Source organism: Oenanthe melanoleuca, chromosome 18, assembly GCF_029582105.1.
Source record: "Oenanthe melanoleuca isolate GR-GAL-2019-014 chromosome 18, OMel1.0, whole genome shotgun sequence".
NCBI lineage: Eukaryota > Metazoa > Chordata > Aves > Passeriformes > Muscicapidae > Oenanthe > Oenanthe melanoleuca.
In genome coordinates, this window is record NC_079351.1 from 5,516,554 (window position 1) to 5,530,171 (window position 13,618).

The window sequence follows — 13,618 nt, forward strand, 5'->3', positions numbered from 1 at the left end:
CAAGAAACTGAACAGGATATGTTAGTGTAGTATGGATAGGAATAAAGATCATACTTTTAAATACTAGTATTTTTTTCCTACTCTATACTAGGTTTCTTTCTTAGTCATGTCTTTAGGTGTGGCAGTACAGTGCTGTACAGTGTGCTCTATTGGTAAGTTTACTTACCAACATTGAGATGATGGTGCATACAGTTCGTAGTAGAAATATGAAACTTAATTTGTTGTTTTACACTGTATGTAATGTTTAAAAAACAACCAAAAAGCCTTTCTGCAGTTGTTAATTTTTATTTTAAAATTGGTTCCGTTAAAAGCCAAATTAAATTGGCAAGATCTCTCTTTTGGAGAGCTGGTAATGAAAATGGCAAGTGACAGTGATTTTTTTTTTTTTTTAAACACAGTCTATTTTCACAAAGCAGATTAACATCTGTTTCCGTTCTATTGTGTATTTTGAAGAAGTATGTTTGTAAATGGCCAGCTTTAATTATGTTGAAGGTTAGTTTTCCATGCCTTAAAATGAAGTGTTTTAATCCTGTTTTAAAAATGCTGTATTTTGAGTGGCTGACAAAGCAAGAACAAAAATTAATGAGGTTTTTCTTGTTTAAGTTGTTTCTCAAGGTAACTTCACCCACTGTTAACAACTGAACAAATTTTCATTATGTCAGCGGAAAATTCCTTGAACTTAAGTGAGAATTGTATCTCATCTTAATGGATAACCTTGAAACAATTAAAGCATTGGAGCATCTATTCTAAGTTTTCTGAAATACTTTGTTACAATGAAGTAGAAGAGAAATAATTTGTCATTTCTCCAGGTTGATTAACAAGTCCTTCAATTGAATGACAAGTGTGTCACTACTGTGTTTTAATGGACAGGAAATGGAAAACCAGAGGGTGTTCTCACAGAGTGTGTGTGGTTGGGTGTTCTCGCAGAGCACACATGTTTGAGGGTGTTCTCGCAGAGCGCGCGTGTGTGGTTGGGTGTTCTCGGAGAGCGCGCGTGTGTGTTGTTGGGTGTTCTCGCAGAGAGCGCGCGTGTGGTTGGGTGTTCTCGCAGAGCGCGCGTGTGTGGTTGGGTGTTCTCGCAGAGAGCGCGCGTGTGTGGGTGTTCTCGCAGAGAGCGCGCGTGTGTGGTTGGGTGTTCTCGCAGAGAGCGCGCGTGTGTGGGTGTTCTCGCAGAGAGCGCGCGTGTGTGGTTGGGTGTTCTCGCAGAGTGCGCGCGTGTGTGGTTGGGTGTTCTCGCAGAGTGCGCGTGTGTGTGGTTGGGTGTTCTCGCAGAGCGCGCGTGTGTGTGGTTGGGTGTTCTCGCAGAGCGTGTGTGTGTGGTTGGGTGTTCTCGCAGAGCGTGTGTGTGTTGTTGGGTGTTCTCGCAGAGAGAGCGTGTGTGTTGTTGGGTGTTCTCGCAGAGAGAGCGTGTGTGTGAGGGTGTTCTCGCAGAGAGCGCGTGTGTGTGAGGGTGTTCTCGCAGAGCGCGTGTGTGTGAAGGTGTTCTCGCAGAGCGCGCGCGCGTGTGTTGGGTGTTCTCGCAGAGAGCGCGCGCGTGTGTGGGTGTTCTCGCAGAAGGAGCGCGTGTGTGGTTGGGTGTTCTCGCAGAAGGAGCGCGCGTGTGTGTGGTTGGGTGTTCTCGCAGAGCGCACGTGTGTGTGGTTGGGTGTTCTCGCAGAGCACACACGTTTGAGGGTGTTCTCACAGAGCGTGTGTTGTTGGGTTCTCACAGTGTGCTTGTGTTGCCTCCAGGTGTCTGAGAGCATGCAGTACCCGTTCAAAGCTTGCATGCGGGTGGAGGTGGTGGACAAGACGCACCTGTGCCGGACGAGGGTGGCGGTGGTGGAGAGCGTCATCGGGGGCCGCCTCCGGCTGGTGTATGAGGAGAGTGAGGACAAGACTGATGACTTCTGGTGCCATATGTACAGCCCACTCATTCATCATATTGGCTGGTCTCGCAGCATAGGACACAGGTTCAAAAGATCTGGTAAGTTTGGTTTGGGTTAGAGGTGTTTTGTGGGCAGTGTTGGCTGGGAGGAGTTTGGGTTAAGCAGTTCTGCTGCTTTATACAATTAATCAAACTACCTTGAATAATGATATTTTAAAATGTTGTGTAATGTGGCCCAGGGTTTTAATTCTATTACACTCAATTTCAGTTAAAATTGTAATTAACATATTATACAGCAGTGGAAAAGCCACAGTAACCTTTAGGTTGATTTGTAGTGTTTAGAAGATTCAATGATTAACAGAGGTCAGCAAACTGTAGGCAGAAAAACCTTTAACTGCACAATTCAAGCATGGTAAACTTCACTTTTCATGCTGATACCTGGAGTCACAGCCCTGCTTCACAAACTCCTAGTTTCTTCACATTTAACTTTTTTTTTGTACAATATAGTATGGACAAGTATCCTAGTACATACAGAATTTCTATTTACTGGCAAGTTTAAAGACTGTCTAATGTTTTATATTGCAGTACTAATGTGATTTAGAGGGTATTGGGGAATGGGCTGGGAAAGCGAAGTGACAGTCTGATAGAAGGGACACAATTCAGGCCTTTGTTACCTAAAAAGAAATTGTAATTTGAAACAGTTAAGGCTTCTAAACAAAAAAAAAAAAAAAAAAAAAAAAAAAAAAAAAAAAAAAAAAAACCTGAGTTTTTTATTATTTCTCTTAGAGCTGATAGCTCTTGTCACAGACAGAATTCCTGTAAAGCATTCCACAAGGTTTCCCTTCAGGGAAAGGCCTTCAGTGTTCCTAATGCTTCAAGTTTCTCTGAACCATTTTTAAACAGATATGATACACATACACACACACACATATATATATATATGTATTTAAAGCGATTATATGTAATTAAATAAATACGTAAATGCAATTTTCTGTCATAGCATAGTGCAAAGTAGTTGACCTGCCAGTTTTTTGCAAAAGCTTCTATCTGAACAGTATTATAGTATTATTATTACTATTCTTCCTTGTAGATATTACAAAGAAACAGGATGGACATTTTGATGCACCCCCACACTTATTTATGAAGGTGAGTTCAGCAGCTAGAACATTCTCTGCAGAGTTAAGGTCCTTAGTTCCTGTTGTGTGTAAACCAGACCTGAAACTCTATTTACATCCTGGCCCAGCACAAGCATTTCTGCTTTTATTATCTAGTCTGACCTCTTTGATACAAGCAGAGCTGGTAGAACAAATATTTCAGTCTGTTGCTTTGGCAGTGTGGGAGTATGTTTTATTCCAGGCTCATTAAATTCTTTGTTTCTGCTGTTGTTCTATGATTCTTTTAGGTAAAAGAGGTTGATGCAGCTGGAGAGTGGTTTAAAGAAGGAATGAAATTGGAAGCTATAGACCCCCTAAACCTTTCAGCAATATGTGTGGCAACTATCAGAAAGGTAAGAATGCAAATGTGTGTTTTGGGGAGGCAGGGGGGAATCTTTTTTCCCTAACCTTTATTCAGGCTTGAAACAAAAGGCTCAAAACCAAAATTAGTGGAGTTCCTTCACACAGTGAATGGGCAATATCTGTCAGTTGTTCATATACAACTGCTATGAAAATGTGCTCATGTAAATTTGAATTTAATCTCTGGAAATTCAGCCTTACCTTTAATTAGAATGTATTTGTGAGATGAATTTGCAGAAAAATATTCTCATAATTATACCAACTGTTTTGCAACTGTTCAAAACCAAACCTCATCTTGCTGACTTGGAGAAGTCTATGAAGATATTTTAAGGCTGTCCTTCTTTCTTGGCTTGATTGGAAAGGAGCCAATCCATGTGAAATCTGCTTTAAAAGAAAAAATGTAAAAAGCAGCTTAGCTGAATTGTTTTACCTTTCCAGTGAAGAGCAGAATGGTTATGATTTTCAGTAATGGTGTGCTGAATATCCTTGCAAGCTGAAGAATAGACTGAGTTAGCTTTAGAAGTAGAGCTGATGTTCACAAGAAAAACAAACTGGAGATCAGAAAAAGGAGCTGTTGATCTCATAACTTTGCAGTTATCAAAGGTACCTGTAACAGTTGTATTCACAGTCTGGAGACAGGCATGATTTGGAGGGTTTTTGTTATAATTGAATGTCCTTCTAAGTGTGCTTCCATTATTATTGAGTTGCTTGCACTCTTGAAACATGGCATGCTTTCTTTCTAGCTTTCTCACCCAGCTGAAGGTATTTAATGTGGAATTTTTTTTCTCTTTACCAAGGTGTTAGCAGATGGCTATCTTATGATTGGGATTGATGGCTCAGAAGCAGCAGATGGGTCTGATTGGTTTTGTTACCATGCCACTTCCCCTTCTATTTTCCCTGTTGGTTTCTGTGAAATTAACATGATTGAACTAACTCCACCGAGAGGTACAGGTAGCATTCTGACACCTTTTATTGTGAATATTGCTCAGTGATACTGCATGTACCATATGCTTTGTTTCTTAACTCAGCCTACAAAATTCAGGTCACTTCTTAGGACTTTCTCAAGTCTGAAACAAATACAACAGCTTTACTTTGAAGTAATCTAAACCAGATGTAGCCAACTCTTCATTTCGAAGAAATTAGATCAATTATTGGCTGAAATAATTTGCATTTGCTGTCAGAAATTAAGGATTCCACTTTGTCAGTGGGAAATGTGGGAGTCACTAAAAGGGCTCTTCAGAAAGTGTCACTGGTTGGGAAATCCTGGCCACCAAAACAATGAACATTGTAAAGAACCTTAAGCTAATTCACAGCTATACAGGCAATTTTTGGAAGGCTGTACACAAACTTGAGCTTCAGTAATACACTGAATAAACCCCTCTATGAGGAAAAGCTGTCTTTTCACAAGCTCATGTGCCTACAGAAGACTTTATCTCCCTTTTCCCATTTTTTGCCTTGATCTGACACTTTTTAAGAGGATCATAGTTGTGTAACAGCAGAGGACAATGATTTCCTGTGGCTTTTCCCCTCCATTCTCATTCTTGCAGACTTCTACTTGTATTTAAAGGATTATTTTTCTAGGTAATAACTACAGTGTAATGCAATATAAAGAAAGTAATTTCATATAATTTTTTGTTGTTGTACAGTGGCAACTCTGTCACCCTAGAGTATGAAAAGTGCAGTTATACAGATTCAGTTTTATTTTTCAGTCAGCTCATTTTGTGGATTTATTGCCTAGAAATTCCTGGGCACCAGCATCCCCCAAAAATCTGAGGTGCAGAGACTTGCAATAGAAGTTTTTTATGGAAGAAAATCTTGTGTATTAATATGTATCAATCAGTTTAGAAATACATGTATGAAACTGATGAGACAGAATAGGAGATAAACTTGCTTTGGTGATGAGACTATCTCTTCACTCTTGAAATACTTTCAGAATGTGGATTTTGTTGTTAGCACATTTATGGTATTTAGTGTTTCTTGTGTCATGGCAACCTAATTCTTTACCTCCATGTATATTTTTCCTTTTACTACAGTTTTTCCTAAGTCCTATGTCATCAGTGAGAGGTGGTTATCAATCACATGTGCAATAATCTAAAAGTCATTTGGAAGGGAATTACTAGCAGTAAAATACAGAGCATAATGTGCATTAGCATTTTTAATAGGATCAAAGTGATCAAGGCTCCTTAGCTCAAACAAGGAGGGTATTTTGCTTTCCAAATTATGGGCTGGAAAATGGACAGTTTCTTAATTCTGCCTGGTCTGACAAGGCCCAGGTGCACATTTCCTGGGTGTGATGATCTTGAGTATAAACATATTGGTGTAGCAGAGGAATGTTACATTGAGAAGAAAAACATTAATATGCAGAACTGATACAGTATTGCCATTATTATTAATTAGCTCTCCAGCTGCATTTGTTCATGGAGATTATTCCATAGCCAGTGTGAGCACTCTTATCCAAGTTCCATTTAGCATTGTGGATAACTTCAGTTGCTATGAAATTATTGGACTTTGCAAGGCTCATTCCTCCCAAACATCTTCATCCCCTGTTGAAATCAGTAGAAGATGAAGATGTTTAGGCATTTTGAGGGGTGGGGTTCAATTTTGAGCTGTGAGTGCTGAGTGTGGCAGCCCTCTGCCTCCACAGAGGTGAGACCCAGACCTCTCCTGCAGCTCCCATGCCATGCCCACTGCACTGCAGATTTTCAGGATGTCCATCACTGCACACTGCTGCAGAGAAATCCTCCAGGCTGTTGTTGCTCCAGCTAGAATTAGAGAATTATTAGTTTAAGCAGTTGTTGAAGTTGCCCAAAGGAAAAGATATTCCTGTGTTTTATGCATATTCAGTAGCAAGCAGCTACATATATTTTTGAGAGGTTATTTTCTTCCCTTTATAATAGCTTTCTTAAAATCCTCTAATTTTTCCATATTACATATTAATGCTATTTTTACCCTTATTAAACTTTTAAAATATCCATATTTATTCTTACCATTCTGTTCCTGACAATTTAAGTGTTTCAGTAGTGCAGCTTCCCCACAGGGAAGAAATTATGTTCTTAATTCCATCATCTATTCTAGGTCATTTGTGTAGGGCATTTGTAGAGATAAGAATCTGTGTGGACAAAAAACTTCCAGATTTAGTGATTAATCTTAACTTAAACAATGCCTTTTATGTTACTCAGTGCTTCATTCTTCTTGTTTATTGCAAATGAGCAATGTCCAGGTGGCTGTTTGTCGCTTAGATCAAAGTTCAGAGAGTGGAAGTTTCTGATACTAATGTTTGACTTTTGTTATCCTTTTAGCTGTAGCACACTTCCAATGTTCTATTTTTGCTGTTGTTCTTACACATGAAGTTTGCAGCTTATGTATGAAAATATTGTTTAAAATTCACAGGTTATGCAAAACTCCCTTTTAAATGGTTTGACTACCTCAGGGAAACTGACTCAATAGCAGCACCAGTAAAGCTCTTCAATAAGGTAATCAGATTATACATCTCTGTACTGGAATTAGTAGTTTCTTTACATTTTGCATACTGCATGGCATGGACCCATTTGTTAAACAGAGTTTTGAAAAACTATTTTAGAGATAAGAGCCATTTGAGTAAACAGAGGTTGCTATCTCTGAAATGTTAAACAGATGCAGAGGCACAGGAAACTTCATCAATGATACTCAGGGTTTTTTCTGTATTAAGTTGATTGAAATCCCTGTTTCAGCACTGTGCTTAAACTATCCCAGTGAAGATGTGTGTTTACTGATGCTTGCCTCCTTTGCTTCCCCAGGAAGTCCCAAACCACGGCTTCCACGTTGGCATGAAGCTGGAGGCCGTGGATCTGATGGAGCCGCGGCTGGTGTGCGTGGCCACGGTGACGCGCATCATCCACCGCCTGCTGCGCATCCACTTCGACGGCTGGGAGGACGAGTACGATCAGTGGGTGGATTGTGAGTCCCCAGACCTGTACCCTGTGGGGTGGTGCCAGCTCACTGGGTACCAGCTCCAGCCTCCAGCACCCCAGTGTGAGTCTTGCTTTGGCAGTAATGGAAATGAATTTCATGGGGGCTCATTTTTCTAACCTCTTCAGTTAGGTCTCCAAGCATGACAAAAATAGAAAAAACTCTTGCTAATGCCTGCAAGTTCTAATTCACAGTTCTAATCTTTCACACTTTGATTTCTAAAGTACTTCTGAGTGTTTTTTACTGTTCAATGCCAGAAGATGCTGATTTGATGCAGGGGAAAAAAGCCTCTTGTCAGTTCTGGAGGAGCTCACTGAGAATTTCTATTGCTTTAAGACTGCCAGTGTATCTGTTTCACCTCCTGAATTTGGTGGAACTCAGCCTGTGCAGAAGCTCTGTCTAATTTATTACATCACAACTTATCCTGTCAGATCAAGTGATAATAACTGATGAAATGCATTCCAAGAACTGTTTTTTGATGAGAGGCTTATGAGAGCATTTATGTTAAGTAGTTTAATGCAAGGTTTTCCACAGTAAATTTCTTTGCTAAGTCACTAAGCAAAAATTCTGTAACTGTAGCAGCTTTGACACATTCTAAAGCGTGGGGTTTTTTGTTAAATAATAAGCATAGGTTTTGAATTTTTCATTTTTTGCAGCATCAAGAGATAGCCAGTCAAGTTCATCCAAACAGAAGAAAAAAGCTAAATCACAACAGTACAAAGGACATAAGAAAAGTGGGTGACAAAATACTGTTTGCACTTTACCTTTTGTTTTAAAGTTTGTGGTCTCTACGTAAGTGCCTGTTCGATTTGAAAATGTTTGTGTCTAAACAGGTGTTATGCTTAAAGGTGCAGTATGCCACAAAAGGAACTTTTCCATTGAGAATATTTTTTATAACTCATGATAGGGTAGATGTTGCTAATAATAATAATCTATGAATTGTAGATGGACAATGGTAAAAATAGTTTTGTATTCTGACATAATTTCAGTTAAATAGTTTATTGGCTTTGTACTATATTGGTAGTTGTACTGCCTTGTACAAAATACTCAGGTATGAACACAGTTTTACCTCTGCTCTCTGTAACATAGGTGAAGGAATAAGAAACAAGTTACTGGGATCAGAAAGAATGAGGTGTAGAAAATGTAAATTATCATCTAACTGGCTTCTCTTTGAAATAAAAAAGCTACTTATTTGCCAGATTTTTTTTGATTTAGGCATCTATGTAAATTAAGCTTTTGTATTGTAACTTTCAGAAATAAACAGCATTGCTGTGTGTGGCTGTTCTTGTCACAGTAAAACACGGTAATGACATTTTTAATAATCTGCAGTGTTCAGGTAGTTTTCACAGTAAATTATTCCCTTGGAATCAAATTGTTAAAATACAAAATTAGTTTGCCTAATTTAGTCTTGTTTCCAGAGTGTTTTGTTGTTGTATAGAACTAATGTGAGGAATTAAAACCTTACCTTCCTGGTGAAATTGTGAATGGATCTATTAAAGCCAATTGGAACCTTCTTCCCCAGTCATTGAGAGTACAGCCTTTGCTGTGTTATCTGTGGGCATGAAAAGAAGTTGGCTGGTGGGTGCCATAGATAAAACAGGTGTCTGGGAAGTTCTTAGTATCTACTGTTAAGTGCCCCAAACATTGCACTGGTTTTCCTTTCTGCTGTTGGAGGAAATAAACAGTAAAATCCAGATCCTTTTCAGAATCTTGCAGCAGTGTTTAAGTAGAATTCAGGTACTGGAAAACTCCTGATTTGAGAATATCCAGGGAGAGGTGTGAGTGCTGTTGCTTTAAGCTAGGGAAATATGGCTCTATGGTTAATTACCCTTGTGTAGGTCCTGTTTTTGTGTAATTCTGCACTGTCTGAGCAGATTTTGTTTAGCAAGCTGTTCTAGATGATCATACTCCTTACCTTATCCCCTTCCTAATGCCTCTGTACCTGTCTTACAGTAAATGTGACCCAAGCCCGGAAAAATAATTCCTCTTACTTAGTGCCATAGGGAGATTTAGTCCAGCTTTAGAAAACTTAAGCTAGGGAAATTTGTACCTAATTTCTAACTATCCTAAGGTAAGTGTTGCCTGTGGAACATGGAAAACTTCTGATTGTGTTCTGGACTGTTTGCTCAATACTAAGAAATAATTTTAATCACCAGAAGATGAGAGAACAAGGTCAGGAACAATTAGAGCTGGCTGCCTCATATATGGGATTTTTCTAAGTAGGTTACAGCAATGGAAGTGCTGAGTCACAGGAAATAACACTAAAAATGTCTTCTGAAGCTTTTTCTTATTCAGCACTTGTAAATAAAATAGGAAGTTATTTTGTAAAGAATTTCAGTCACGAAACCATTTAATGCAGCCACCATGTTTTTATGGTACCATGTAAAGTCACCCCAGATGATTAACAAGAAATTCTGTGTCTTAAATTAGATTAGATTTGGCAGGGTTATTTCCACACATCTTTCTCATGTGCCCACAGCACAGCCCAGGATGTCATTGAGTCATTCTGCTGTGTGTAATGATGCAGATTTCTGCTGCAGTGTCCCCTCCTCCTGGGAGCACTGGGAGTGCACATGTTTTCTGGGAAGCAGAACTGATTGCATGGTAAACATTTGAGAATCTCCCCCAGTTCCTTTTCCAGTAGTGTTTGTTTCAGTGAGTAGGGTTTTGTGCTGTGTGCCTGCTGCTCAGAAGGCTGTGCAGGTGACTGCTTGAAGGCTAATGTGCCAGCCTGCCTGGATAATTAATTAATAATGAAGGATGCAATATCTGCTGGTATTGTCTGCTTCCTCTGGGTGCATGTATCAGAGTAAGGTTACTGAAATGATAGTCTGACCTCAATATTTTCAAGGCTGGGATTCTGCAGACACCATTCTGCTTCATTAATCTCTCTAAAAGGCTCATCCTGAAGTTGTCTTATAAGAAGAATATTTAAACAGGGTGGTATCTTTAGGATATGCATAATCAGTCACCTTTTCAGGGCTGGGCTTTTGTTTGTCTGTGCTGATAGGACTGAAGCATCAGCAGCCACAGTTTCAATGTAGCTGAAAGCACTGATTTGTGTTACAGACCTTGTGCCCTCAATACTACAGAGAACATGCCTTGAGCACAGAATGGGAGCATCTTAGTGATAAAGGAGAAACATAGTCATTTGTATGGGAAATGTTTTAATAACATTTTTTTCAAGAATGCAGTGTTTAATAATTTGAGGGCATTTTTGGAAGTTTTTTTCTACGTGCTGAAATGGTTGTGTTTGGCACTGTAAAATGGGAAATACCATTCTAAGGGAATTAAGAGCATATATTTTAAGAGGTGATAAACTTTGCCTAGAGAGGATTATTTTCCTAGAAGCATCCTTCTGTTTCTTAGGTACATACACTGAAACAACTGCAGCCTGAAACTGAGCCAAGATGTCTTGGGTGTCCAGGCAGAAGAATGTGTGTGACTGTGCAGTGTAGCTACAGCAGAAATCATTCACAGCATTTGTATTTCATTGATAGAGCATGAAATAAGTGGGTCATGGCTTTGAGCAATGCCCATGAAGTCCTGCCCATAGCCTGTAAAATTCAGGGACCACAGTGTGGTTGTTGAGAACAATATTCCCATTAATAAGTGAATGGTGCCATTGTACAGGCCCTGGTTTTTGAGAATGGGTGGACATCAGTCAGAGCCATTTCTCAGTGAACAGTCAGAGTTGCCTGATGCACTTTAACCCGAGCGTTCATTTTAGTTTGACTTGATGTTTAGAGAGGAAGAGACGAGCTGGGAAGAAACCTGTCAGTTTGTCCAGCCCAGCCATGGCAGGGGAGGTGCTGAGGAGCTTCTCTGGGGATGACGAGTTGGTTCCTCCTCCAAACCCAGCACTGACAGCCCCTGGGGCCTTCCAGCCTCCCAGGAATAGCCAGGAGCTCAGGCCCAGCCTCCAAACAGGTAACTGCTCACAGCAGGGTGTCACTGCACAGTGGGAAGCTATGCTCCAGGGGGTCATGTGCTGACTCATCCAGTCTTTCTTTTTTCTTTTTTTTTTTTTTTTTCCTTTGAATTTTTAGTTGGTTCAGTTTTTTCTGTTAGAGAGCTTTTCATTCTCACTGATGCACCATGTCACTGAATTAATCATAGCAGAGGATTGCAGCTGGTTTAGAACTTCTGAGGAGGAAGGTTGTGGTGTGGGTTAGTGAGAATCCCAGAGGGGCTCTGCAGAGTGTTAAAATACAAAAATGCACCCTGGAAAACTGAATGGTAATGTGGATCTGAGAATATTGGATGTAAGTAGGTCATTATTGTGTACTCTCCTTTGCAGAGAAAATATGCTGTAAATAAACATTTTTTTGGTTTTTTTATCAGAAAAAGGCAGTTATCTGGGAAAATATCTTTGGAATGTGTTATTTGAAATTTTGTGGATTACTGAGAAAATATATTTAAAGCAGTATAATTGTACATCTGTATGACTGAGCAGAGAAAACCTCTTAAAAATTAATCAGTAATATTGAAGTAGATTAAAATTTTGAACTTATCTAAGTATAGTTTACATAATGTAATCAATCTTCAGTCATACAAGTTCACTTCAAGGATCTGGTAGTTTTTTCTCTTCCCTTTTCCTGATATCTCTGGCAACATAATGCAGCAAATTGCTGCTAACAAATGCATTGTGGCAGTAGGAGCTGTCAGGCTGGGTGGTGCTCTCCCTGCAGGGCAGTTGCCAGGTTGATAGATTTAACTTCAGATTTGTTTGATTACTCCCTTAAGCTGCACAGGCTGCCCTGTCAGCACTTTCTGCTGACTCTGGAATACATCCAGAACAGTTTGTCTTGTCCATGTGTTAGCCATTAACAGACTGGGAGAAAAGGAGCCCACGTGCCACCTTTAGGACCTGAGGAAAACCTTTACTCTCTTCTGCTCACCTCTCAACACTTCTCAAGGACCCCTTTGGTTTGACTTCATGTTCTACTGGTGTGTATATGATATGTTTAACAGAGTCTTTGATGCCAAAGAGGAGCCTTGCTTAGGGGAGAGTGTTCTGGAGGATCTATTTCTGCACAATTGTTCTTTTTTTGTGCCAAACCTGCACCTGCATTGTATTTCTGTAATTCAAAGACATACACATCTGAATTAATTTTGTGGTGTAGCCTTGTCATTGTCCAAAGATGTTTGTGTTTATATTGTAGCCAGCAAGACCATACCTTTTCAGTCTCTTGGAAGGAGACATGATCTTGATACCATCTAATCAGTTTAGAACATGTTTGAGATTGGCCAGAACTCATTAATTATGTGCATATTCCTCAGCATCATTCATTGCCCTATGTTGCTGTAGCTGTAGGACATAAACAGGCACAGTGCAGAATGTTTGTGGGGCTTTGAATGGAGCCAGAGGAAGATAAGTAACAAAACAGCATCTGTTCTGAAATTTCTTGTGCATGGGAGATCTCAGTAAGGTTCAAATCCAATTCTTTCCCTTTTTGTGTTGTCATGAGCACAGGAGAAAGGTTCAGCACTTCTTCACCTTGGTTTGTATGAAGTGCTTTTGCTCTCTAGCAAATTCCTGGAGCTGCTTTAAGGTGCATGAGTACTTTGCATCTTTCAGTTATCTGAAATGATCTCTTAAGCACTGAAATTCACCTGTTGAACTGCTTCACCTTTAAAAAGAACTTACAGCAAGCCTGGTGGAGGAGGAGACAGTTTCCAGAGATTCACCCAACCCTGGAGCATATTGTATTGGTTTTGGGAGATCTGAATTGTCATGGCATCAGACACAGTCTGTCTCTGTCCTGACAAATCACTGGGACAATGTAAAAAGGAAGTACCTGGCCCATCTGAATTCCTTTTCCTTCAGCTGAATGACTTCCATTAGTTTTCCTCTTTCTTTTTCCAAGTAATTTGGTGTGTAGCTGTAACTAAGCTTTTCTAATGGAGAATTGTAGTTAAAAGCTGTGTAATAGGAACAAATGAAGTAAGATATCATTAAATATCTAAATGTCAGGACTTTGGTTCAAATGAGCCAGAGACAATCCAAGTCATGGCAACTGCTGTTACTCCTGTAGCTATAGGAGCTCCCTGCTTGGGGAAGAGAAGGGACACAAGGTGCATGGTGGGTTGGTTTGTATCCCTGACCTCTCTGTAGCCTTTGCTTAAGGCATTGCAGCATAGGCATGTAGCCAGTTGTGTCTTATCATTTAGACAACACTTTGTTGCCCCCCAGAGACCAGGAATCATGGGCAGAGTTGGACATCATGCAGGGAAAAGTATTTGGGAGAAAAAAAAATAGGGAAGGGACTGTGGGCTGTGTAGGTGG

The 13,618-nt window shown here is 39.9% G+C and overlaps 1 protein-coding gene across 9 annotated transcripts in view; it reads left to right on the forward strand.

Moving 5' to 3' along the window:
• The window catches only part of MBTD1 (mbt domain containing 1), a 35,575-nt gene that overhangs the window by 17,019 nt on the left and 4,938 nt on the right, over positions 1-13,618 (forward strand). For 6 of the 9 annotated variants that reach the window (XR_008841822.1, XM_056506243.1, XM_056506236.1 and 3 more), the window contains 7 exons: positions 1,732-1,966; positions 2,958-3,013; positions 3,270-3,374; positions 4,179-4,332; positions 6,772-6,854; positions 7,158-7,392; positions 7,986-8,063. Coding sequence is in view for 8 of the 9 variants with exons in the window: in XM_056506243.1 (XP_056362218.1) it covers positions 1,732-1,966; positions 2,958-3,013; positions 3,270-3,374; positions 4,179-4,332; positions 6,772-6,854; positions 7,158-7,392; positions 7,986-8,063 (946 nt within the window). In the remaining variant the exon portion in view is untranslated. The remainder of the gene's footprint in view (positions 1-1,731; positions 1,967-2,957; positions 3,014-3,269; positions 3,375-4,178; positions 4,333-6,771; positions 6,855-7,157; positions 7,393-7,985; positions 8,064-13,618) is intronic. The other 3 variants (XM_056506239.1, XM_056506241.1, XM_056506242.1) reach the window with 1 other exon arrangement.